At 39.7% G+C, this 27,342-nt stretch overlaps 1 protein-coding gene across 4 annotated transcripts in view; it reads left to right on the top strand.

The window, feature by feature from the left end:
• The window catches only part of LOC128809710 (origin recognition complex subunit 2-like), a 68,933-nt gene that overhangs the window by 31,373 nt on the left and 10,218 nt on the right, over positions 1-27,342 (top strand). For 3 of the 4 annotated variants that reach the window (XM_053981915.1, XM_053981916.1, XM_053981914.1), the window contains 12 exons: positions 131-247; positions 932-1,019; positions 4,858-5,017; positions 6,216-6,383; positions 11,260-11,778; positions 20,588-20,731; positions 21,014-21,100; positions 22,024-22,113; positions 23,400-23,431; positions 24,598-24,655; positions 25,531-25,715; positions 26,313-26,411. In XM_053981915.1, the coding sequence (XP_053837890.1) occupies positions 131-247; positions 932-1,019; positions 4,858-5,017; positions 6,216-6,383; positions 11,260-11,778; positions 20,588-20,731; positions 21,014-21,100; positions 22,024-22,113; positions 23,400-23,431; positions 24,598-24,655; positions 25,531-25,715; positions 26,313-26,411 (1,747 nt within the window). The remainder of the gene's footprint in view (positions 1-130; positions 248-931; positions 1,020-4,857; positions 5,018-6,215; positions 6,384-11,259; positions 11,779-20,587; positions 20,732-21,013; positions 21,101-22,023; positions 22,114-23,399; positions 23,432-24,597; positions 24,656-25,530; positions 25,716-26,312; positions 26,412-27,342) is intronic. The other variant, XM_053981917.1, reaches the window with a different exon arrangement.

The raw sequence follows: 27,342 nt of genomic DNA, 5'->3' as shown, positions 1-27,342 counted from the left end.
CATAAGAATGTTCTATGTTATGTATTTATATTTTAAAAAATAAATTTGAAAATAACTAAAATCTCTGGGATATAAAGGCATTTGTAGTCTTTGTGGAGTTAATACTTCCTTGTAATGATGTTGTTTTCAGGCTGTGTGTGAGTGGATTTCCACGGCAGCATGAGAAACGCTGGAAAGAACACTGTGGTAGAGTGGTGTTAGACCCTGACTTCATGGTGCAGCTGCTCACAGGTGTCTATTATGCCATGTAAGTGGGCAGGATTCTCTTACTTAAAGAGAAAGGTCTGCTTTTACATGAATTAAAATATAAATGCCACTTGTTTTATAATTGAAAAAAATTTTTAGGCTCATAACACAAGTTTGTTCTCAATTAGTGGATTTCCAATTACTTGCTTATTCAGCCAACAGATAATTTGAAAATATTTTTGTCAGCACTGATTTGGTGGATGAAGGGCCAGCAGTAGTTGCTGAAGAGAGTTAGGCTTCTGGTTTCAGTTTTTTTCCACCTTGCCAGTACCACAGATACCTTCTATTCACAAGCAAAATGAGCTTGAATGCCAAGATAAACTGATGAAATACAGACCTCTTAAATGTCAGTAGCATCTGAGGTAGAAAAATACATTTCTAGAGCAAATTCAGTTCTGCTAAGTAGCATTAGCATTTGCATATTGACCCCATTTTTTTAAAGTTTGTCCTGATTATGGCATCAGTTTTGTCTTGTTTGGAGGTAACATGGAAGGGCTTTCTTGTTACACCAAGAAGTTAATAAAATACATTGTAGTGCTAAAAGAAGTGAATGTACACTGTGGTGTACATACAGTTGATGAATTTTCTGTATAAGCTGAGAAGTGCAAAGCTGGATTTGGACAGAAAAATGGACAAGTTTGTTTTCATAAGATGCAGAAGATAAATATCTGTCTTTACTTTTTAGATATAATGGTCAGTGGGAGCTTGGCCAGGAGGTATTGGAAGACATAATTTACAGAGCACAGCTTGAACTCTACTCACAGCCTCTGCTGGTAAGAAACAATCCATTGTAATTTATGGGCTTGGTTAAGAGGAGTATGGATGTGTTTCTGAAGTGGAGTGGTAATGGAAGCTTTTGTGTCCATTCACTGCACAATCAAATGCAAGTGATTTGTTAACAGCTGGTGTTTGCAACATAGCTATTTATACCATACTTTTTCTGCTGAGTATTAAGCCAGGGTGTTGGGATCTTCCAGGACTCATTAAGACTGAAAGCTAGGATTTTGCTAATATGTTACAGTTGGCTCAAAATGTTTGTCGTTTTGACATAAGCTACTCATGAGTGGTTCAAAGAAGCTTAACTGAATAGTTGTATGTTATAGGGCATTGGTTGCAAAAAAGGTGTTTTCTTTGCTTCTAGACCTTCATCAGGGTTGAGAATAAGCTGTGTGTTTCAACTGATAACAAAGTAGAGAAAGCAACAGCAGGATACAGCTGAAAGTGAAAAGGAGCTCCAATCCCAGAGTCAATGCCAGATTTTGTTTGATAAAAGTCACACAGATCTTAATCTTTACCTTGTTTGGAGGAACAGCAGTAAAATGGAGTAGTTCTAATTGGGGTGGGGATTTTTTCAGTTTTCACCATATTTGCTGTTCCAATCATGAAAAAAGAGAAATGGGGAAAGTGGTGAATCTGGGCTGGATGCAGGTGGGTGTGATTGGGAAGGATGAGAAGGTTGAAAGAGAGAAAGGAGAAATTTTTGTCAGATGTAGGAATGAGAATCAAAAGAAAAGGGAAAATTAAGGGGAATAAAGTAAATTAGATTGTTGTTCAGTTTCTGCATCAGAATTGTGGCTAGAAGCCTTTAGTCCTCCTCTGAACTAACAGCAGTAAAATGTCACTGCTTTTTACATAACTGACGAACGAGCGGATTTGCAAAATCTTTTTACGTGGCAATCTGAGATCACTCTTTTCTGAACTAAATTGCATAAAATTATTCTCCAAAGGTATTAATATTGGCTGTACAATTTATCTACAGGCTTTCTGACATTGCTGCATTTAAAATGCCTGCTATTCATTGAATTATTATAATAGTTGGCTCCTTTTGGAAATGACTCATCACTCCATCAGATTGAAAGTTTTAAATTAAATATTGAACCTGCTGAAATGGGCCATCCTATCAAACTACTACATTTGAAAAGTGTGTAGGAGGATCTGGAACTTGATGATGTGACAATTTTTAGTTTTCATTGTTCATTTTTAATCAGTTTGTCCTTAGAGATTCCTTCTAGTTGTAAGAATCTTCTAGAATGTATTTGGATTTTTTTTCTAAAGCTCTTATTGATTCTCTAGCCCATTGTTTGGTGACATCATGATATCACCAATTTTTACCCCTTCCTGATTGTCAGGTTTTTCCTACATATGCATGCAGGCCTATTGGGGGAGGTGTTTTTTTTTTTTAATAATCTGATCATTGCCTGCTTCCTGTCTTGTTTTACTAACATTTTTTAAAAGTAGCTTGAAGAAATTGTCCTTTTATTTAAAAAAATTACCTGCATGTCTTTTCCCTAATGCTGTATATTCAAGCAATTTGACTTTTTCAAAGATCAGAAATCTTTGCTCTCCTTGCATTCTTCAGGAGATGTATATAGTTTAGCAGCATTATAAAATTCTGTATTTTAAACCTAAAACTACTAGTGCCAAATAAATATCATCTGGGATGCTTCACAGGTAAGTTGCTAAGTTCAGCTTCTGCCTAGGATTTCCTAAGAGCAGCAAATTCTTTGAAGTCTATTTAATATTAAGGCAAACCCCCAGATTAGGATTATTTTTAGATATCTGTATTCAGATACCTATTTGTGTAATTATGGGAATACCATCAGTCATCATTAAAATGAGAAACATCATAATCCCTGTGTTTGTTTCTTGGAGAAACATTTTTGACCATTTAGTAGATCCATGCTCTTATTTACATAGGGTTTTATTGCCTGCAGAAAAAAACCCTAAGCTTAAAAAAAACCCAAGTGGGAAAATGGCATCAGAAAGCTATGAAATATCTGTAATGTGGAAGTGGTCTTCTATCACTCTTACCCAGAGACTGCAGTGGAAAGGGTAGGAATTAACACAAGGGAAAGGCCTGGTTTAAGAAAAGTATTTCTGTTAACAAACACTGGATACTGGTCAAGAAACCTGAGAGTTCCTACAGAGCCAAACTAATCACCAAGTGTCAGAATTAGGAGCACCTTGGAACTGGGGAGCAGACTAGTTCCAGACAGTGTTTTCCTCTGAACAAAGCATTCTGCATGTTTTTCAGACAGAAATCCTAGTCTTCAGAGCAGAGACACACAGGTTTTCCAAGTCCAGTGCACGGGAACCATGGATCAGCAAGTCCCTGTTGTGACAGCAGCTTTATCCAATGTATTTTATTGATACACTTACTGCTCGTATTGAATGTTCTTTCCTTAGAGCTCCTTTCTGAGGCAAGAGTGGATGTCTGGCCTGAAACCAGCCTTCCTTTGTCATTGATAGCTGCAGACTTGGCTTGCCAAGTCTGAATTGTGCTCTGTGTTTGTTTTCCTGCCTTTCAGTGCTGGATTAGATATTGTGAGCAAGTGTTTTTGCATCCTGAAAGATCGTGGTTTTGAGGGTGTTTTTGTCAGACAAGGACTGTGACTCATTCAGTCTGGTTGTTTAAATTGTTTCAAAGATTTACTGTTGCACTGATTTTTATCTCCATATGGTTTTCCTCAGTCCCCAGAAGTACAGTTTGTGCTGCTAGAAAGGGCCAGCTGTTAAAAGGTTCAACAAGCACAAATGCTCTGTCACGATTCTGGTCATGATGCAGAAGTCTTTTGCTATGAATTTTTAGATTTATTTTTTGTATACTGACAAGGGTATCTATTCAAGAGAGGTAGCAGCTCCAGTGAGTAGAAGATTTTTGGAAAATCAAGGTGTGTTCATTTTATGGGTTGTGGTTTTGGGGGGATTTTGAAGCTTTGAGTAATATTTTGTATTGCATCAGCTTTGTTATTGTTGAATATTGCACATGCCATAGAGAACCAGTTTGCTTTTCTGGAGATGATACACAAGTTCACTTTTGTTGAACAATTTACTTGTAAAGTAAGAAATATTACTGAAAATTGTGTTGTCTTTTTTAAAGTAAACCTCTAATCCCAACGGCATTTTATGGGAAACTTAAAGAAGCAATTAAAACATCAAAGGCAAAAGAAGTCACTTGTTCTCCTCAAAGCTGCAAAACATAGCTTCTGACTTTATAATAGGCTATTACATTCATCTTTATTAAACCTACTCTTTTACTGTATTTTAATAACTTGATGCTCATTGCTTAGGTTGCAAATATTTTTTTTCCCTGAATAAATCTTGCAATTACCTGCAGTCTAATCCCTTTGGTTAGGTTCTCTTGGGGTTGTTTTTAGGGAGGATTGGGGATTGGTATGTGGAAAGGTGTGGTGGAAATCAGCTCTGTCCCCCTGTGCACAAGGCCACTGGCTGTTTGCATTGGCTTGGGCTGTGACTTAGTTTTATTGACACCCTTGTCATAAAACATAAATGGTATTTGCATTGTCATATTGCAGTCTCTTTTGGATAGAGACCTTCCTGTATGTGTTGTTAACGTCTGTCACTACAGATGGCAAAGATAGAACAAAATTAATTACCTCAAAAAAATAGAAAAAATTAACTGGTTTTGAGAATATGTTTGTGATGAGCTTTCCATGTAATCAACCTTGAATCCTGGGCATGGGGTCATCCATCTTGAAGGGAATCTGGCTTGTTCTTGCTTGTTCTCCTTTCTGTATCCAGCAAGCAATCCAATATTGCCATTAGTGCAATCAAGGACAGCAGTAATATAGTATCTTACTTTTGTCTTAGGTTGCAAATGCCATGAAGAATTCGCTGCCTTTTGATGCTCCTGATGCATCACAAGAAGGCCAGAAGGTACTGAAAGTAGAAGTTACTCCAACAGTTCCAAGAATTTCTCGGAGTGCTATTACAACAGCTTCCATCCGTCGTCATCGCTGGAGGAGAGAAGGTGAGCTTTCTCTGCCAGGAGCACATATTGCAATGTACTGTAATCATCATTATCACTGTAATCTGGCTTCTGAGTTTGAATGTTTACAGAACATTGGGGGGGGCTTTTTGTTTGTTTGTTTTTAAAAGTTATACTCCATAATAGTATATAATATTTCACATCTTCAGAGCACTGCATGAACATTAATATTTTGGGTATTTGTTTTGGTTTTGATTTTGTGATAAACTGTGAGGTAGATGAGGAAATAGAGAAATTGGAAAATGTTTAATTAGATTTCTTTTTTCTCCATGTAAGACAGTATGACATTGTAGGGGCAAAATGTGGCTTAGAATTTGAGTCCTTTGTTTAATCTATGCTAAAACGCAACTGCTTCCCATCGTAAATAGCTCAGGGAATGAATGCTAACATCTAGACCTTAATAGGATTCCAGCTGCCTGAAGCTACTGATGGCAGTGGGAGAGGGACAAACTGAACATCACACCTATCATCATATGACCCAGTTTATTGGGGAGCTATAAAATAGGTTTGGATAGTCTTTCCTCATTTGAATTAGTCTTTCCTCAGTGAGTACTTACATCATATGGAAGTGTGCCTGACTGTATGAACAAAAAAGAAAACTAGTGATCTTTACCTTGATGAGATGACATCTTCAGTGTAGGTGTAGCAAAAAACTTGCTTTGAAATCATTTTGTCTACTTTTAAAGCTTTGTTACTTCATGTATAAAATATTAGTTTAAAAAGCTGCATAACTTAATGAAGGTAAAAAGGAGAATAACACAAGAATCAACTGAGAGTAAAAAGTCTAAAAACAGGAATTACATATTTTCCTGTGGTACGTTTCTTTCCCCTTTTATTTTTTATTATTCTTCTTGGTCACGTGCAAGAGGATTTGATGACCTCTGGTCTTCAGCTGAATCAGGATATCCAGGACAACAAGTAGCTGTCTCCTGTTTTCAGGACTCTGCGTCGTGTTTGTCTTCACTGTAGTTATATTCAGTCATTCTATTCATTTGCTGGTCTCTGGTCTGCAGTACAGCCCACCTGTCCCTTTCTGTGGATGTTCTCACCACTTCTAACTACACATGGGCAGTGTTTTATGTTTGTTCCGTGTCCACATAAACTTTCTATTTTCCCTGCCTGGGTTGGAATGCCAAGAAAGGAATAGAAAAGCACTAAAATGTTATATGTTGAATCCCAGATGGCTTTGACTTCTCAATCGAGGCTGACTCAAGCATTCCTGGCTCACCGATCCAACACGGCTCCACAGACCTAGGGATCAAACGTGAGCAAGAGGGGGAGGTGCTGATGCGCAGGACCCCTGAGCATGGCTTCCCGGAGCCCACCTTGGCAGCAGCCACAACAGAGGGTAGGACAGAGATGAGGAGGCAGAAGTCAGTGAGGCAGTTGCTGGAGGAGGATCCTGGCTCCCTATCCCCAAGCAGAACTTCTTTCCATTCTAGTGTGTGTTTCCGCTATCCCAGGGTGTATTAGCTTTCTTTGCGATACACACATCCCCCATATACCTAACATCAGGTCAGGAACTACCTTTTGTTATCATGTGGGCTGGCCTGGAGCTTGCATCTGTGTGGTGAAACACTGCTTGGCATGGCACAAAAAAAATAAAAAGACAGGGGTAATATCCAAGAGCTTTGGGATTGCTTGGAATCTCTTTATTACTGAGCATGTTTAATCTGATATTAAGAAGAAAAAATATGCACCAGATGAGCATGAATCTAACACTGAAAAGTAGAAAGTACAGAGTATAAATGGATTTGGCTCCATTTTAGTTAAAATAGTGTCTTCTTAGTCTGCAGTTTTTAAATTTTCAAGAATGAAGTCTCCTGTTGCCATTAAAAGTCAAGCCTATCTAAAACAGGTATACAATTACTGATGTTTTATTTGTCAGTCATCCCTTCATTGAAAATTCATATATGTCCGGTTCATTTAGAACTGGCTGCTCTACAAGCACCAAAAAAGTGCTTGTGTTATCAGGAAGAAATGAGGTTGTCATGTTTCTAAAAACTTTAGAAACAATTACTGCTTTCTTTCTCAGTTCTGCTATCCACATGAATGCTGTAGGTCTTCAGAGGTCTGCTTGGCAGCCAAGAATAGCAGATAGCGTAGGTGGTAGAATTTTATTTAAGTTCATCTACTTTTGAGTAAAGAGGATTTCCTTGATGAAAGACATAGTTTCAAGTACTGAACTTGAATCATGATTTCTTCTCAGAGATGAGAATTAATTTCTTACAGATTTAGCTGAACATATTTTCAAGTACTCTCCTATCTTAAGCCTTCTTCTCTATGTGAACTTTGGTGTTTCCAGCCTCTATAAGGCTATATAAGTTATATATATATATATATATATATATAAGTTGATCATAAATAAGATTTATTTGCATATTCAGATATGAGCTACATTTGTTCTTCAGATTTGTTTTTCATTAAACAATCTGGAGAATTTTGAGACTTAATTGTGGAATCACAGAAGCATTACACTTAAACAAAATTGCTATGCTATCCAGCAATAATTAAGATCTCATGCTTCTGTAGAAGACAGTGGCATAAAAATATTTAGTGCAGGTTTTTAATCTATTTGGTGCATTATGAATTTGAGCATGCTCAGTAAATGATCCTGTCTTCTCTTAAAGTCACTTTTCACTTGATCTTACTCCGTTTTATAACTCTTTGCATGTGCATGACCTGAAGGATATAGAGAAGTCCTGAGTTGCAGAGAACCTTTTGGGACAGACAGGAAGTGGGAAGAGAAGTTTATAAAGATGATGCATTTTAGTCTTGTTTGAAGCCATTGATATAATTCGGCATATTATTGGATAAGGCATCATTCCACATTCTCTGCTTCAATACAAATGGATTGAATACCATTTACTTCTGTAACATTAGCAATGTATAATTACATTCTTGATCAAACTGAGTTTTCCAGCTAATAGCATCTGGGAGAATGCCAAGGAAAGGAGTTTGCCTTGATTATCAACATAAAATTGTGGGTGTATATCCAGGGGTCTGTTTGCTTTCTGATGCTGATTTCACAGAAAGCTTCAGGCAGAAAATTCCCTCTTATAAATACCAGTTTGATGCCAAACAGCACAAGGAGAGACTGATCACTTCTAGTGACTTTTCAGTCTTCAGGTATAGGAAGGATAAACATGCTAAAAGTAATTTTAAAAAGGTATATAAAACTCCTTCTTCAGATCACATGTTTTGACCCCTTAAGTAGAAAAAGACAAGACTCCAGGAATGACTCAGTAATACAGAGCAAGGTATTCTGGTTCTGGGTGATTGCAGCTGCGGTTCTGTGCGCTGTTTTGGGTCAGTGGAGAACACTGAGGCTGTATCTAAAGTACTAGTTGTGTATATGCGCAAATAGCAAATTATTTGAGGACAGATTTATTCTGATAAGGAACTATGAGAGTCCTGAATACACACTGTAGTGCAACGGATGTGATTTCTGTTGGGTCGCACTGTCTTTTTCTCTTTTGGCCTTAAAATAAAGAGTATTTGGAAGGGAGTAGATTTTTAGATTTTGTTTTCTTTTGAAATTGTCTTATTGGTCTATTGGAACATAAACAAAACCAAAACCAAACAAACAAAACAAAAAAAAAACCCGAAAATTTCATTGTTACATCATCCTGTTTTCCTTCCCAGAATATGTAAGGACTCAAACATTTTTTTATTATTTCTGAGGGCAGTTTTTAAAGGAAAAATAAGATGTATTAGGAAAAGAATGTGTTTGCTGAATTACTTTAATCCCATTGGGGACTTCTCTAGGTATGTGGGTTTGACTAGACAGAAACTCTCTTGCATGTTATCTTCTCTATCTTCTTCTTGAGCAGTGCTGAGCAGCTTGGGCCTCTGCATAGTTGCAGCATCCAAAAGCTTAGAACAACCCCTCTCAGTCTTATCTTTAAGTCCTATGCATAAAATGTCACTTTTTCAGTGTGACTGCTTCACAGTCCCTGAATAGGACATGTGTTTCAGCATCCTGTTACTCAGCAATGCTTTAACATAAACTTTGAAAACTATTGATGTTCTTGTAATAATAAAAACCTTAGCATTGTTGTCTGGAGACACCTTCTTACAGGTTCCACATCTTTCTGTTGAGTAAGAAGGGCTTGAGAGGGGGCTTCAGCTGCTTCTCTCGCTGCTTGTAACTAACGTGCTTTCATCCAGCTTTGCATGGTTATATAAAGAAATATAAATGTTGGTTAATGGAAAAAGCGGTCTTGCTTTTTGGTATGTTCCAGTAATGTCTGATTTTTATCAGTACCTTTGATTGTGTGTGGGAAGGTTGGAGGGGGGAATGTCAGTGTGGATTGTGGATAAAATATATCACTGTCTAGTGTAAGAAAAGACAGGTATGTGTCAAGGAGAAGAGGAAGGCCTAGTTTTGCCAAACAGGGTGGTCAGGAAGTGAGGAAGGTACGTGCATTTTAAATATGGTTACGGGAAGTTAACTAATGCACCCTTCGTTTTAATACTTGCTCTGGGAACCTAAGGAGCTTCTTTTTCTAAGGCAAAAGGCTTAACCAAGGAAGAAAGATTGCAGTAAAATGAACTATATTATTTTTCTGCTTCTGGGAGGCCAGTGAGTCAAATAGAGCTATTAAAAACTACAGAATCATCTCTCATTGCATTGTCTTGAGAGAGGCTAAGAGTGGTTTGATTTGGAGCTGTCTAAATATCTTTTGTAAGCTGATACAAGGCAAAGTTTCCTGAAAAGAAGTAGTAAATGTAGGGCAGAGTAATGAAACTGCCCTGGAAAGTTTTGAGTTTGCATTACACCTCAGAAATGTGAAATTGGATCAGGCTGTATTCCTGCTACACAGAGGTGGCAACAACACCAAAAGCTTGTCTTTTCTGTTTGCCATGATGTGAAATGTTCCTTAGCTAACACTCAGCATAAGAGGATGAGCTTCCACTCAAATGTTAGACTCCCTCAGATACTTACCACCATGATTTTCCTATTATACAAAAAAGATTCCAACGTATTTGCTCGGTGGCAAGCTGGGTTGAACAATCTTAACAGTAGAGCACCACAGTAGCTTTATAACTACTGTGGGCTGGGCTGGGTCTGTATTTCTTCCAGATAATCAGACTCTACAGCTTTTACAAAGAAAAGCAAAATTATTATAGCCAGAGTGACTCCTTTTTTGCTAACATGGTGAAAATTTATGCCTTTTTCTCATTGAAATGAGATACATGGAGCAAAAACTGTTGCTCCATTTTTAGTTTTGAATTTTGAATGCTGCTCAGTTTTCTACTAAAACAATAACTTCTGAGAACTTGGAGCTTAGAAAAAGACTGGAATAAGATTAAAAGATAGAAAGTATTTGTGTGCAGCCCTAATCATATTATATGCCTAAAAATAAGGATTTAAGAAATAATATTGCAATGCTGTTATTTTCTCTTTGAGATTCCAGTCAGAAGCACAGTGGCTCTTCTATAACATGAAGCATTTCAGATATTTAATTTCTCTTAATGCAAGGGTTGCCTTTTTTTTTTTTTCCTCTGAAAAATGTAGATGTTGTAATAAAAGCAAATATGGTAGAAGCACCTGGATGGGATTGCTGTAAATTCAAGGAGGATTGAATTTTGGAGAAGGGAAAACTAGGAATTAGGTTAATCTCCAATAGAAAGTATGGTCACATTGTTCAAAGTGCCAGCTACACACAAGAGAAGCCTTCTACCTCTGTTGGAACATTGTGACTGTCAGCCTAGGAAATAGCCTAATTCTGGAGTTTACTGAGTACTCACCGGAGCTTACTCTGACTGGAAGAGATCCTTAGATCTTTCCTCAAAATAGGATTAATATAGTCTGAAAGCGTTGTGGGTTTGTTTTAGTTTGTTTTTTTTTAACAACTTGTAGTAGGAGAATGGGTAGCAATATCTGCAGATTGAGCTAAAACAAATTAGCCAAATGGGGCCCAATTCTTGTTTATAGACAAAGTTTGGGACCAATATTCTGACTGATAAAAGTATTACAGGTGAAAGGTGAACGAAGCTCAGGGAGCACTTACTTTGTGCTCTCTTATTCTGCTAAGTATGGCAGGAAAATTGGCTGAAAATCCTAAAAAATTAAAGCAAGTGGAATCCAAGTGGATTAGCAAATGAGGTTTGTTTTGACGTTCTGTGCACATCTTTGTCTTCATGTAACTTGAATGCATTCTCTGTTTTCTGATTAGTTTGGGGATTTTTTGGTTGCTTCTTTTTTTTTTTTTAAATAGATACTGAAGGTGTAAATGGAAGAGAGGAGTCTGTAAACCTTAATGATGCTGATGAAGGATTTTCATCAGGAGCTTCCCTCAGCAGCCAGCCAGCTGGGACCAAACCTGTATCCTCTGTATCCCAGAAGAGCAGCTTAAGGAAAACAGCAAGTGGGCGTTCCGCTAAGGAGAAAGAAACCTCTTCTGCAGCAAAATCCAATGAGAGCCCTCGGGATTCAGTAGCTCGAAAGCAGTACACGCACCAATCCTCTGACCTGGATGGAGATATTATTGAGATGACACCTACTAAGAAACACCTCAGCCTGCCTGCTGGGCAGGTGGTGCCAAAAGCCAACAGTTTGGGCCTGATCAGGACCGCCAGTGCTTCCTCCAGTAAATCATTTGACTATGTGAATGGCAGTCAAGCAAGCTCCAGTGTTGGAGCTGGTACAGAGGGTTTTACCAGTCTAGCAGCTGGCAACACCAATCGGTTTTCAACTATCAGCCTACAGGAGGATCGGCTAGGCCAAGCTGGGGAAGGTAAAGATCTCCTTTCCCCAGGAGCTCCCCTAACCAAGCAGTCTCGATCTCCAAGTTTCAATATGCAGCTGATATCCCAGGTGTAACTTTGACTCCCTTCCTTAGTATTCCCTCTTCCCCCTTAATCCCTGGCAAGTTCATCCTTAGGCAAAACATGAACCATCATCCCACAGTGTGAAAATACTGACTGTTGTGATCTTGTTTCATTTGGTTTAGCTATCATACTGTATTACTGAAACAGCAATAATTCTTCCCTCACCTTCATCCTCCTTCCCCCTTGTAAACATGGTTGTGAAGCAGTATATAATGTACTGTATGCCTTTTTCCATGCCTTCCTTTCTCTTTGGGTGATGTGCAATCCATCGTAGGCTGATCAGTCCCATTTCAACACTGTGAGACTGGAGACACCGGTGGAAATGGTGAATGTGATCCCTATGAGATGATGCTTTGGCTTTGTTAAGAAATAGAAACGGGTTTGTTTTCTCGGTCTACAGTACTGCAAAGACTACTGGATCCTGACTTGTCTTTCTCAGAACCAGGAGTGCCTCAGAGATTCTAGTGTGACTTTGGACCTCTCTGAGTCTGTGCAATCAATTCTGGGGAGGGGATTGTCATTGCTGCTCCTGGCTGCCTACAGCACTTTTTTTTCATTAAATGAGGGTAGTTTTTTCTTGACTGCCCCCAGTCTCTCATCCCAGAAGCTTTTGATGTTCAGCAACTGAGAAAAGCATATTAAGAAGCTATATTCCCTCAGAGACAGGATTCTAGGTTGATAATGTAGGTTACAATGCACTTCTAATGGCGTTGTAGCCATTTGTGATGTTATGTCTTCCCCTCCAGGACACAGGGTCATTCTGCATTTAGACTAAAAGTTAGACACCACCATGCTGTTAAAGCAATTTGGTTTGTAAGTGGGAAGGAAACACTACTTCCCCAGGAAATAATGGCTAACTCTGCTTCATTTCTGTTGTTACTGTTTTTGTTGTGAGGTGCTGATCACCAAATTGAAAGGTGTATTCGGGTAAAGAGTATTTCTCAGGCTGCTGTCTTTTGTATCATGGCTGTTGGGACATCCCCCTTCCTTTCAGCTGCTTTCTCAATGTCCCTGAATTCAATGACGGAGTCATTTGAGGAATCCTACAGTCCAGACAGACCATACTCTCAAGGTGCTGTCTCAGGGATAGAGACAATAGTTTGATAGGAACACTGAAGCTTCAATGTGAAATGCTTTTCTAGCAATGCCATTTGTGCAAAGGGGTACTGACAGTTCATTTTTTTTTTCCCCAGAAAGATCACACTTCATTGCCTTGGTATATATAATCTTTTGAGTTTTTTTAACTCTTAGTTTTTGTGGATTGGCCCTACTCTAGAAAATGCAGAACTCGTGCCATTGAGCCAAGCCTCGAATGTATGTGACTGGTGTGTGGGCACTGGCTGGTACTTATGTTAGAGGACACTGCTTAGAAGCACATTTCTGGTTACTCTGGAGAATGTTTGGTATTCTCTCTCCATCTCTCTGTATCTCTTTTTGGATTGATAGAAAAGTTCATCCTCTCTGCTTAAGTCCTGTATGATATCCTGGAAGTTTACAAACTGTAAACCTGCAGGAAAGAGATTTTTATGTGGGCACTTTGTTTCACTGTCACTGTGAAGGATAAATGCAAGCAGTTACAAACAGCAGGCTGCCTTTGAATGATACTCTTTAAGATATTCAGAACAATGAATGACATGGTGAGGTATTGCTGATAGTTGATTTTGGTGGGGATTTTTTAAAGCTTTATTTAAAATAGATTTTTTTTCAAATTTACATTGAAATTCATTAAAATATTTGAAGGTTTTTTTGTGGTTTGATGACTCATTTTGGTAGCCTAGTCTTCATATCATACGTTCATAAAGTGAATTTAGTGGCATCTGATGTAGAAATTCAGGTAAGGAGTAAATAGACTCATCAGAAGGAAAATTCAACAGTTTCTAAATGGAAAATAATTTTTAAGGACCACCAGTCATGCACAGATGGAACTAAGGCAAAGCTGAGATGAAGCTACAAGGTTTACATTCCTGTAAAAATGTCAAAAGCTGTATATGGTTAAAATCTTTATAAAATAAAATTCTCCTAGTGGAGACAATTGGTAAGTCATGACTGGAAGTACCAAGTTTATACTTTGTAGAGAGTATCAGAAAGGAAATTTGCTTAAATATTTGGGAAAGAAAAGGTCAGGAGTGTCAGCTAATTTTCTAAGAATTACTTAATTTTAGTATTTTAAAAAGAAAAGTTTTTCATTAGCAAGGTTCTCTACTTTCTATATTTGTAATTAGATGCATTCCTCCTGAAGTTTTAGGCCACTTGAATTGGCACCAGGTCAAATTTTACAACCGTTTTTTAAAAGCAATTTTTTTTGTGTGGGGTCCCACACTACAAAAACTATTTCAGGAAAGTGAGTCAGCTTTACTGGCTTCAGATAAGGAAGTCAAATGTACATGTGTAAATTAAAATTGGCAAAAATCTCAGCCAAACTACCTTTTAAATTATTTTTACATTTCTCCTTTTGATTATGTGCCTTTTGTTATGATTTCATTAATTGTATTTTGGTTTGTTCTTGTGTATGTATACCTACTCCATATCAGTCTTTTTAAAAAGAGTTCAAGTTTATCACTGTAAAAAAATTATGGTTTCTGTGTGCTGATGTGGTACATCTGTGACTTCTCAAATATTACCCTTTTAGTGCAGTGTTTCAGTTATGAGAGCTTGTTTAGTTGTTTTTCAGCCAAGTACTGTTGAACATTTACCTTACCAATGAAGTCATCACAAGTATCTACAAACCAGCTGTAGTAGGAGGCTCTGCAGTGCTGTGCATCATGTTTATCATTACTGCTGCTAGACGGGTCTCAAACTACGCTGAGGTGTGGCAAGGTCATAGCAAATCTTTATACACTAGGTTCAGTGCATTCCAAAGTACTGTGGCAGAATTAAAAATCAGAAGTGTCTGGGATATGGGTGGAGGGAATAATCTGCTGGGTTTCTGGTTATATATGCTAAATACTAAACAAAGTACAAAACATACTTAAATTTTCTGACACCTGTGACAAATGTTTAGACTTAAATCAAACCTCCTTATCCTAAATTCACTCTGCTGTCTCTTCTTTTGGAACATTTAGTACTGGAGGCACTAGATGTATATTTCTGCACTGTTTGAGTGCAACTGCAGCATTATAAAAGGACAGGAAGCAGAACACTATGATTTTTCCCTCCATATATGTGCATGCTTGCACATACATGCAATTCTTAGATGAGGAAGGGTAAATTCTATATTCTGATGTATACATATACTTCAGTAGGGAAAAATGAAATTTCCTTTATGCACATCACAATATACTGCCATTTTGCAACTCATTTTTTTGGACTTTGTCATTTTAAGAAAATACAAATGTTGGGATTGTGAACTCTAGCTTGATTATCCTTTTCAGGGATTTATTGTGAGCAGCTTTTTGGTTGAATGGTTTTTGAAAGGTGAACCATATTTTCATTTGGCAGAGAGAAAAGTGATGAAGTAAAAATACCTATTAAAATTAATGTTGCAAGATGACTGTTTAAATTTCTGTATTGTCCCTTTAGTTTTTGTTTGGAAAATTTCATAAAATGGATACTTCTGTATCGCTGTCCATTTAAAATGCAGATTTCTTTGAACACCCTTTCTGATGTGAATTTGAAGTTTTTTAACAGCATAGTTCATTCTGTAATGCTGAACATCATGTTGCAGCCAGTAAGCATTAGATCTAGTATTTGTAGTTTGCAAGTGTGTTGGTCTTTAATGCATTTCCAACATACTCCTGCTAGCTTTAACATAATTAAAGTCATCACTTAGTGAGAAAAAAAAAAAAGATGTTTTCTGATAAAGTATTTATTTGCACTACTTATGAATACTGGAGTTTACTGGGACAGGGTTTTTTCTCACCATGTGAGGTTTACTTGTGTGTGAGTAGGTACATACATTTGTCACGTGTTGACAATCAATTGCCTCAACTGTGTGTATACTGTATGTAAATAGGAACGTATTTTTCAAGATTAAGGGGAAACTTGCATCTTAGTGGTGGTAAAGCTACTCTGCAGTAAGGTGACCCCAACTCTGCTTTTTGTCTTCAGATACTATGTGGTTTGTTTTACTTCTTTAATGAAGTTGATTAGTCTTCTTAGAAAATTGTAGTTCCAGGGAAATTTTCCTCAATATTTAATGTGTAACATGTTCAGAGAATTATATTTTGAAAAATTAATTTTGGAATAGATAATTCTATGCTATGGCTGTATTTTAACCTAAGAGTTTGAACGTTTCCTGTTTTATCATGAACCAATGGCTATCTCCTCTAAGTGTTCCGAATTTTAACTTTGGTCACAAACCAGACATTTTTGTTTATCTTGGCTTACAAATTTAAATTAATTTGAAGACTAAGAGAGAATCAAGAATAACTTTTTGAATAAAATCATAAAAACCAAGTTGTATAGTATAGGTACTGTGCTGGTAATCCTAGAGGAGGTGGGGAAAATATAATGGAATATGTTTGAATGAAACATATGTACTGCACACAAAAAAAAAATACTTTGACGTTAGTAGATCTAATAATCTTCTCCTTAAATTCTCTCACTGCCAAAGATATTGCTACCTTGGCATGTTTGATATAACATTAAAGCCATCAGCTAGGTGTCATTTGTAACACGCATTTATATCATAGGAATAGTTTTCATCAGAAGAGTAAATGTACCTCTTTTATTTCAGTTTCTTGTTTAGGATAATTGCAGGATTAAATCTACAAAATTTCACTCCTTTTCAAGCATGCTAAGCAAACAAGCCAGATCCTCTGTACTTGCATCACATTCTTGATTTATATAATTTTTTATATTTTATATTCTCTTCAGTATTTTAAATGCTGTTTGTTTCTAGCCTATGGGCCTTAATCTCTATTCATTATTTTTGTTTTTTCCTCACTGGCACTTGGATAAACTTTTGATGTTGAAAGGTTTTCTGTAGGTGATTCAGGGTAGTAAATCATGACATGGGTGTTGTGTTAGTGAATACATGTATCAGTCTGTCAAAATTTCTGTCATGGCCAGCTGAAGAGACAAAATACTTGCCTGCCTCTTCCACAGTGGTGGAAGATGATGGTGAGCTGTGAGCAACTTGGTTTGTTCCTGAAAACGATAAGTAGATTTTGCAAGACTGATACTTATGAGGTTCTCCACATAGTTATTATGAAATTTTATTTATAATAAATCTTGGAACAAGACTGTAAAACAACAGCCAACCATTTTAGATAAACTTGCCTAGTAAGTTTGTCAAGTGTCAGGCCTGTGATATTAAAAGTTCAGAAGAAAGCTGTGCAAATCTTAAGGGTACCTTACAGCTTCAGAAAAGGATTTAGTAAAAATCTGTCCCATTTTAATCATCTGTATTTGAGATTTAATGAAAAAAAGACAATTTTGCTTCCATCCTTTTTTTTTCCTCTAGGCTATACCTCTCCCTGATTTTTTTTTTTTTTTTAACTGTGTTCATCAGATTTTACCAAAGGTAGTATCTGAGGGACCAACTGTATTAAAAATGGGTCCATAAATTATCCCTTCTATTATAAAGGGATTCCTAAGGTTTTCTGGTGAGGAGCTGTTGATGGGAACAGATGTATAGTAAAGCTTTGTATCTGTACAGTAAAACGTTGCCCTACATTTTAGCTTGTGCATGATGAGCAGAGTGATGAGATCAAGTTTTATTGAGCAGCCACTTGGGTGTGAGCTCCCAGTGTTTTACAGTCTGTAAGATTTAAGCGGTTTTAGAGAAGACTGTCTTTGCAGTCTGATACAACTTTTAAATGAGTGATTAATAATCTGTCTATTCAGGAGTCAAAATTTAAATTGTTTTAAAATGTGATTTAGAATTCTTACAGGTTTTGATTTTAGAGGGTAAAATGGTCAGGGGAGATTTCTGTTTAGAAGTATCTGCTGGTAAAGTGTCTCTATGGTGCTTTGTCATGGAAACTTCCTTACAATCAGTAGTGAATCCTATGTGTTTGAGTCCTCATCCTCCCCAGAAATGATCATGAAACAGAAAAAGTAGAGCAACCTTTTACCTTTAGAACTAAAACAAGTACTTGGGAGTAACAGAAATACTGGCTATTGACACTGTTCTTTCTGTTCAGACAGTTACTGTGGTTGTGCTAGAATTTCATGTTATTAGTTTATGAAAAATGCAAGTAGTAAAAACTTTGTGGCTTCAAGTATACAGTAGATGTGAGTTAACAATCACTCAGGATAAATCAACATGTCAAAATATTAATAGATTCCTAGTACTGGGGTGTGTGGTGTGTGCGTGTGTGTGTCAGTGTTCAATGATTACTTCTGTTTTCTTGCACATAGTACATACTTTAGGGGTGGGTATTACTAGCTGGTTATTTATGGACAAATACCATACGATTAAATAAAACAGAGTCATTTAACACTTTTTTCATATTGAAGATTCCAGGAAAAAGCTAATAAAGATTTTTAATAATCAGCTACTCTTAATACATTTTAGATTTACTATGGTAGCTTTTATTTGCTATTAGAAGACCCCAACAACTAAACTGATATATACCCCATGCTGCATTTTTTAAATTTGTAATTCCTGTACTTGACAATGAGTTTTTTGATCTGGTTTTGTCCTTGTAAGAATACAGGACTTGCTCTCAGTTTTACTAGCAAAAAGAAACATTCTGCAAGGGTTAAAAGATTATTTTCTTACTTTTTTTGTCATACCAGGTTTGTTTCTCTGAACTAAGGTTTCTGAGGATTTTTACTACTTTAGCATTATTTAATCTCATAGAAGGAGCATAAGCAGCACGTAGCCCACTTCTTGTGGACACACAGGCTGGGCAAAAGGACATGGATTGGTGGTGTGAGCCCCTCTTGACCAGCATAGCCCTGCTTGCTGGTGTGAGCCCCAGACGTTGGAGATTCGGTACTGGTGAAGGACTAAATCAAACAGGTTATTAATAACCGTGACCTCTGCTGTATGATGTCCTTTAACCTGGGGACCAGGGAAAGTCTTCATTCTTAGTCCTGAAGAAGGCACATATTGAAGATCATGTTATTGGTGCATGTAAGCCATTATCTTAACTGTCTTACTGAGCTGGTTCATGCTGTTGACTTGTTGAAATGTGAAATGTAGTTACTATTGACTTTGTAAATACCTGCCAGAGAAGAAATATAATTATTTTAAATCACTGTAAATAGAGATGTATAAAACTCGACACAATCTGCAATGCAGAAAAAATTATATATATATATAAATATATAAAGATGTTAAATAAATATCGTGCTGTTTCTGAACAGAAATGAATATTTTGTGAATTGCTGGTTTTTAAAGGTGTGATTCAGGCTGGTGAGGCTGGGACGGGCCGTGAGGGGAGTTCTCCCGGGGAGCCGTGAGGGGGATCTGGCGGGGCGGCGCTGTTCCCGAACGGGGCTCGCGGCGGCTTCGCGTCGCCACAGCGACCCCGAGCACGAGCCCGGGGCGCGCGCGCGCGTGCCCGGTGGCGGAAGTCCTGCCCTGCGGCCGAGGCGGGCTGGGAGCAGGGCGCGGGTTCGCCCTCGCGCAGGTCACTCAAGGCGCGGCGCCCGGGTTGGCTGCCTCGGGGACGGCCACTGGCTGGCACGGGCGCTCGGTTCCGCCTCCTGCTGCCGCCGCCTCTGCCGGGGGCGCGGGTGGGATCCCGGTCCCGCAGGAGCGGCACCGTAAGGCGTGAGGTGAGGAGTGAGGCGGGGCCGGTCCGCACCCCCCGGCGGCAGCGCCCCCCGGCGGCGGGGCCGCGCCCACGTGACGGGAGCCGCCATGAGCCGGCCGGAGGGGATGCGCGGTAGCCGCCGCTCCCTGGAGGTGAAGTTCGTGCCCGATGAGGACGTCCTCAAGCACATCTCCGACGACGCAGGTACAGCCGGCCCGGGGCATAGCCTAGCCCAGCGCCTCCGCTGCTCCCAGAGCGCTGGGAGAGGGATCCGAGCAGCCGCGGCGGCCCTCGGGAAAGGGGCTCTGCAACACCCGAGCTGGGTGCTGCAGAGCCTCGCAGAAGGACGGGGCCTCTGGAGTCGTTCTGCCCCGCTTGACTCCCCCCCTCAGAGTGGGGAGCACTGGCCTGCTGTGCACTTTGCAGGCGGGGCGGGTACGAGCTCTCCCCGCAGCAGCGTGTACCGGGTGCTGGGGCAGCGGCACAGGGAGCCGGGAAACTCCTCGGGCCTGGCGCGGTTAAACACTCTCACAGTCAAAGCGGAACGAGACTGCAGGTGTATGCACTGGCTACTTTTAAGGTGGGGAACCTCTGTGGACATGCTTAAAACTTGCCAGTACAAGGCACGGAGCATCTCTTTCAGACTTCACTGCTGGTCCTGCTTTGAGCAGAAGGTCATGCAGATGGTCTCCAGAGGGCTCTCAGCCTACATTCTCCCATGAGTGTACTGACAGCCTACTGGCAAAGTATTTTCCAATTGCTCCTCTTCTCTAGGAAAACTTAAAGGGTTGACAAGTACCATCCCCTTTGTATGCAATTTGATACTGTAATGCGTGAGCCACTGTCATTTCTCCCATTCCTGCAGGAGCCAGCATTTGTGGTGAAAGAGAGGTGAATGGCTATAGGGTCAGCTATTGACCAGCTGTTCTTTTAGCAGGACATCTCAGCATTTAATTTGTTGAGTGATTTTCATAACAGGAACCTGGTCTCTAAGTCAGGTGGCTGTGTACTGCTGCAATAGAAATAATGAAATAGCAGGAGGTTAAGGCTTTTATTGCAATTCTAGGAACTAAAGTACGGAAGGAGAAGGCTCAGCTGAGTGTCAGCGTGAAGAGGTTTGTGAAGAAGCTTGAGAATATTTCTGATAATGAAGCTCAGGAGATCCTGGAAGAGAAGAACTATGTTGCTGCTCTTGGAATATGTGCCCAAGGTATTAGCAAGAGAAAACCTAACACAGTTCTGATTTCAGGAGATTCTTGCAGTTAGGGTTATACAGTGTTGGTGAAATTGCTTTTGAGGGTTCAACCTGCTCTGTCTGTGCTTGTGGTAACAGATAGAAGAGAATATTATGGTTCTAGGATTTTATTATTATATTTGTTTTGTATCACCTGCAGTATAAAGCCAAATAGTGAGATGTTGCATTCCATCTTTCTTGGATTGGGAATGTTACCAGTGGTTTTTAAATAGCTGCAAGTAACATGTCTTTTCACAGATCCAGTGGGAAATGGCTCAAATATAAGTGGTGGTGAAGTTTACTCATTCCAGACTCCCAAACGCTCCAATAAAATGGCAGAGCTGGGTATGTTTTGCTTTTCTTTCTCTACAGACTTAGGAGAAGCAAGCAGAAAGTGGCAGTTCCAGAGAGGGTGGACTGTTTTGGTTCAAATAAGGTGCTTGAGCAGGGTTGTCACTCACATGAAGGGTCCTTGTATGTCCAGCACCATCTGAACTTCATTAGTGTTTATTTGTCACACCTAATGATACATCCTACAAAGGATGATCTGAGGGAGAGGGATCATCCTACTGAATCAGTATTCAGAAACTGGTTTTGGTGCCTCTTAGTTTCTGCTGTGTCTTGGGAAGTTGTGTTTCCTATCTTAGACCCCTTCTGCAGCAGGGTGGATTTCACTGGTGCTCTCTCCTGGAGCTATGACTCAATGTGAAAACGGAGGGAAGTCGTACTATGACAGTCTGTTAGTCCCAGGGTTGTTACATGGAATAGGCTGTTGGTCGTACAGAGGTAGGGACCGTTAGCAGGGTATTTCAGATTCACATCAGTCATTCAACTTCTGCTTGTACTGATAAGGAGTAGACACAGGTAAATAGTTCCTCCTGGGGAACTGATGTGTTTGCTATATCTGATGATCTGTTATGTGCAGTTGAGCAGTCTTAAAGAACTAAGTGAGCTTGACTAAACCTTGCTCTAATTCAAAGACATGTGGTCTCCCAGGGAGCAAAACGTGCTCTGCCATCAGTCATATTTGTAAACTTAATTAATTGATGAGTTCAGCCTTTGAAAACCCTTTCTGAGGAATACAGCCACCTTTAGGGTTAGAAAAATCTAGAAGTATTTGGTTCCTGAAATAGCTAGGGAATTAATATGTAGAGAGCATTTCAGGTGTATGGCTCCATTTCTGACTAGCCAGAGCTGGAAGTTTTGTACCTGACATGTCCTTCCTTCCCTTCCCTTCCCTTCCCTTCCCTTCCCCCTGTTTCCTGCAGCCTCTGAATTAGCCCAGACACCAGAAAAGAATGTGACACCTAATCACTCCAAGTGCCCTGAGAAGATGGCCAAAACCCCTCAAAACAGCAGTAAGTCCTGTGATGGTCTGGGGAACTGAAGCTGAGTGAGTGGGGGTTTATGTTTCTCTTTGGGTGGTGGAGTGGATGCTTGAGTTCCAGCTTCTCTCATGCTTAAATATTCTAGTTAACCCCAGGGCTTAAGTATTCAGGTTAACACCATGGGCTGAACAGTTTGATGTGCATGGCCTGTGCTTCACCTGGGTGTCAGATCTTTTCTTCTGCCCTGCTGCTCTAGAGGAAACATGAATGTCTCTCTCATCTATTGCTGTGACATTTAATGACTTCCTCTCTGTTCAATAGAAATACTTGAACTTGAGAGTTATGAGCTGGGCTGGTGTGTTAAACACTAATTGGGTAGGACTGTGTGGGTGTTCATGTGTAAATTCATACTTTATTATATAATATTTAACACCTAGTGCTGCAGGGAGAAATACAGGTGGGAGAAGTCAATGCAGGTCAACACTGGCAAGAGCATGTGCATTTGTGATTGGAAATGGAGTCTGATGTGCTCAGGGAGAGTGCATTAGCTCATTTTTCAGCCTCATTCCTCCCTGCTGCTTTTCCTACTTCCTGGCCTCCCAAAGCTAAGACTAAGAATTAGAAGCTGCCTTCTGTGGTAATAACATTGACTCTTGTGTGACCTGACACAGGCAGGCTGCTAGAGCCACCACAAACTCACAGCCAGAATGCAAAGAGTAAATTTATTTCTATTATCTTTCTGAACCAACACCTGGGCAGAGAGAAATGAGTGGAGATGTAGGCACTGAGTGGAGATGCAGGCACCCTTATGTGTGGTTCAGTGCTAGAACCAGCCTGCTGTTCACACTGGTCTGTCAGTGTTTTTGCATATGCATGGTTTATCCCCATGCTGTGATCTTCACTGTGTTCTGATCTGTCCTACCAAACAGGCCTACCAAACACCTATGTTATCTATACACAGATTTTCTACTTCCCGAAGCATACACAGGGTAAACAGCCATAGACATGGTATATCTGTTTTTCTGCATTGCTATTTGAGTCTTTGCCATCCCCAGCTGCATGGTCACTTGAACATATTTACAATTCTCATTGCCAGTCTTCCACTTCTAACCCATTCCTCCCAGTAACTCTCTTTGTTCTCTCCTTGCCTACATGTGAGGAGCTAGAGGCTTCCCTCATAGGATTAACTATCCAGGGAGCTGATATTCTGGTGCAGTGTACCTTTGAACAGTGAATGCCTGTTTTTCTAATGGACCATCTTGTGCCAGTGTTGAAAATTTGCAGTATTCTGTACGATGCTCTTTCTTCCTTTTCAGAATGTTTAAGTTCAAATGAAGTGCAACAGAGGGTGAGTAATGACTTTACATTGCTTGGATTTTGTATCTGGGTTTTTTTCCCCACTTGTAAAACTTGAACTAGCCAATTACTACACTTCTGAAAAGGAAGGACATTGAAAAGTACACTCCACAGTAGAGATGTCTCTTCTATTCTAATCAGACAGGAGTAACTGTAATCAGGACTATGGGGTTTGGAGTCAGTGGGTAAGTAGTAGGTTTGACAGCTTAATTGTCATGGATGGAAACTATTTCCTTACGTCACACAAGTGAGGATGCTAGATAATCCCTTAATACACAGTTAAACTCACAGCTTTCCAGTTTCTCACTGAAGGAAGAAACAGCCCCAGTTGTAAGAAATGCTGTTAGAACAGGAGTTCCAGGACTGACGCTGTTCAGTTTCTTTACTTAGCAACTGGTTTATAAAGAAGAGATTCGGTGCAGAACTGCCAGTTGTGGCTATGGAGTGAAAGTGTTTGCTTTCTAAAGCAGTACAGCATCATAGCAGAAATGTGTGCACAGCTTTTCTGGTATGATGTTCCAGGATGGAGATACACCTGAAAAAGACATGCTGTTTGGGGATGCCATAATCACTGCTTGATGATTTCACATCCACTTTGTCAGGATCAACAAAAGTATTTCCTAAGTATTGCAGACTTGATCCAGTGTCCAAGTCAGGCATGTGCTTTAAACATGTGTAAGGAAAATGTGACACTACAACTTGGTGAGCCCAGGCAGCTTGGATTCCTTTGCTGTACTTCTGGGTTTAGTATGCTGAGTGGTCTGCTGTCATTCTGGTGGTTGTTTTCTTAGAGGACTTCCAGACAGACTTTGAGTAGACAGTGTGCTGTGGAAGGTGACTGCTGTGGGGACTGAAGCATTTCCAGTTTGTCGTTGCTTTGGTCTGGCTGTTCCTGAAGGGCCAAGATTGGCATCTTGGTTGGGGATTTCACAGTTTTCTACTCTCCATCTTGAGCTGAAAGAATTAAGCCCCTTTTGGAACTTGATCCTATCTCCTTCTGAACGGGAAAACAAAAGCTTTCCATACTTAACTGCCTCTGCTTTTCCAGTTTTGTGTGGGCTGAAATAGTTTGGAAATGTAACCTGCTTTGATTGGCAGAGGGTAGTTTAGAGGAGAGAGATGTTTCTTTTAATGCATGTTTTTTCTTTGCTGTTCCAGAGTAAAAAGAAAGAATTTGTGTCCACCACACCTTACAGACTCAGAAAGAGACTGGCAGGTAAAGATCAGCCTTTGCTGTCAGCTGCCACAATCAGTGAGGCACTGTGTGCAAGGGAGAGTGTTTTCCTGTTGAGTTTCTGTCTGTGGTAGCAGTGTGACTGAAACACCTGATTTATCCTGCAGAGTGTAGAAATGTCCTTAAGGAAATCCATGTAGACCTTTCCTCTACAACTGATTGCTATTAAGGTGAGGGGTGGAAGGGTTAGAAGCACCAAGTTACTGAACTTCAGTAACACAATCAAGAGACAAAACTTGCGGTAATCTTATGTATGCTGACATTTAGTGTGGCCTGATTGCTTGAACCAGGCATAAAACTTTTGGATGATGGCTGGGATGTCCATGTCAAAGTATTTCCAGTAACTGATTGGCTAAACCAGAATGAGTGCAGGGGAGAGTTTAGTACATGATGTTTCATCTTCTATTTCTTTTGTGTTGAGAGACCAAGACTGAGCCAGATTTCATCTGTGCTCTTCAGTCAGTGCTGCTAACAGAGGTATTTTATAACAACTTGTTTGCAGAATATAACATAGAAGATAGCCTGCACAATTGGCATTTGGAAAAACTGACATGGAGATACTAAGAGAAATAGGGAATTCCATTGTCCATTTTTAGTCTCTTTTTATGGTACAATGGCATTTCTTGGTTGGTATCAAGGAGGAGGCTTTACTTAACAATACTTTGTGATCCTAGAACTGCAAAAGAAATGGCCCACCTGTGTTTGCAGTTCTCTTAAGCATTGATTTTACCTTTCTGTGAAATATATTTAGGATCCATGTGCTTGTAAAACATCTGGAGAATGTGTGTGAGATGGTGCAAAATGAGTTCTGTGTAAGAAGTAATTCCTAGCTTTTAACCTTAAAATTTATGCTCTAGCTCCAGATCCCTATTTAGAAAGTGAGAGTGAGTATTCTGCTTCCTGCTCAGAGGAGGAGGATGAGGAAGAACAGAAGGAAGTCAGCACTGTTATATCAGATCAAAAGACTCCGGCAAAAACTAAAGCTGCATCTACACCTCCTCCCAGAAACAGCTTAGCCAAAAAAAAAAAAGAGCAAAAGATGGTGAGTGTGCAAAAATATACCCCATAGCTAGTAAACATGAAGGGATGTATAGTGACAATAAGCTATTAGTGACCACACCTGACCTTGGGGAAGAACTGCTAAACTCATTTCAGATGAAACCAGCTGGGCTGGCTTTTGCTGTACTTCTGAGTAATCCTTGTTGGTCAGGCACCATGTGAACCTGTGTGCTAATCCAGTTGGCATCATTAGCAACTTCAGAAGAAGTCTAAGATGTCCATGGAGCAGGAGACCTTGTATTGAGACAGGATGAAGAAATTGATTCCTGTAGTACCAAAAGGAGCACACATTACTGTTCTGGCTTGGTGTTCAGCTTAATTGTCCTACTTCTTCCAGCACCAAGGATCCCCACACCAGTTAAGAATTACTGTTATGTTATCTCTCATATAATCTCTTTTCTGGCACTCTGTTCAGGAAGGAATCATCTGACTAGGTTAGCTTTGGCAGAATGCTGCTATAGAAGCCATTTTTGCAAATATTTTCTTTCTGTATTTACCCTTGCCCTATATCTCATTGGCCATGGGAGAGGGGTAACTTGATAACAGGAGGAGTGTTGCTGATCTTGCTGTCCTTTTATAGGGCAACCTGGTGGAGGAATACTTTGAAGCTCACAGTAGTTCCAAAGTGCTCACTTCAGACCGAACACTGCAGAAGTTTCGTAAAAGAAGATTGAATCAGGTACAGTTCATAGTGAGTCGCACAACTCTGGGTTTTTGATTTCTATGATAGAGAGTGCCCTCATCAAAATCTCTGATGTTGCTATTTTCACTTTATTTCTACTGATTATGTGGTCAGTGGTAATGCTGATTTAGGTAGCAATTTAAGCAGTATGTTTTCTACTGCTGCTCTTAGCAGGGACAATGCCCAGTTGTTTGAACCTGAGACAGTAGGGAAAATGCAGGGAGAAGGCACTATCAGGTGAGTTCACAGCTGAAAGCTGCAGTTACCAGAAAAGGTGAAAGTTTGCTTTTGGAGAAGAGGGAGAAGCAGAATTGTAGAGATTTGCATCATTAAAGCATAATTTTTGTCAATGAAATGGTAGGGGGAATTAAAAACTGTCTTGACTATTTATGCGTAGTAGAAATCAAGAGAGCTGATTTCATCTGAACATAACTGGGTCACTTGCAGAACTGGAACGAGCTCTAAATGTTGTCATGTAGTTTGTTAGATGTATTTTGTTCCCTTGCAGTTTCTAGGAGACAAGAATAGTCTGATGGTGGTGACTGACTTACAAATCAAGCAATTGTACCCTACAAGGACAGGTCTCAGGGAATTCTGTAGAATACCTGCAGCTCTTGTGTCTGTGACTGCTTTTTGTATCCATTTGTGTTTTAAAAGATGGCATATATGCAGACTGCCTGCTGGTGTCTGGAATTGCTGCCCAGAGAAACATCTGGATTTTTAACAAGTTCTTTCATAATAGCTGTGGGAGGAACTCACAGCTTACAGTGTTAAAGCTACTGCTGGCTTCAAAGCAGTTGAAGGTGTAGCAGTTCTGTCTCTCAGTACTTTGTTTGTCTGATACATTGAAGCTGCGTTTCCAGTGGGAACTGTCTTCTGCTGCAAGGGAGTGGGAAGCAAAGCTGTTAAAATTGAAGAGAAAGAGAGG

The sequence above is a fragment of the Vidua macroura genome, chromosome 7 (genome assembly GCF_024509145.1).
Source record: "Vidua macroura isolate BioBank_ID:100142 chromosome 7, ASM2450914v1, whole genome shotgun sequence".
NCBI classification, from domain to species: domain Eukaryota; kingdom Metazoa; phylum Chordata; class Aves; order Passeriformes; family Viduidae; genus Vidua; species Vidua macroura.
This window is presented reverse-complemented; position numbering and strand designations above follow the sequence as displayed.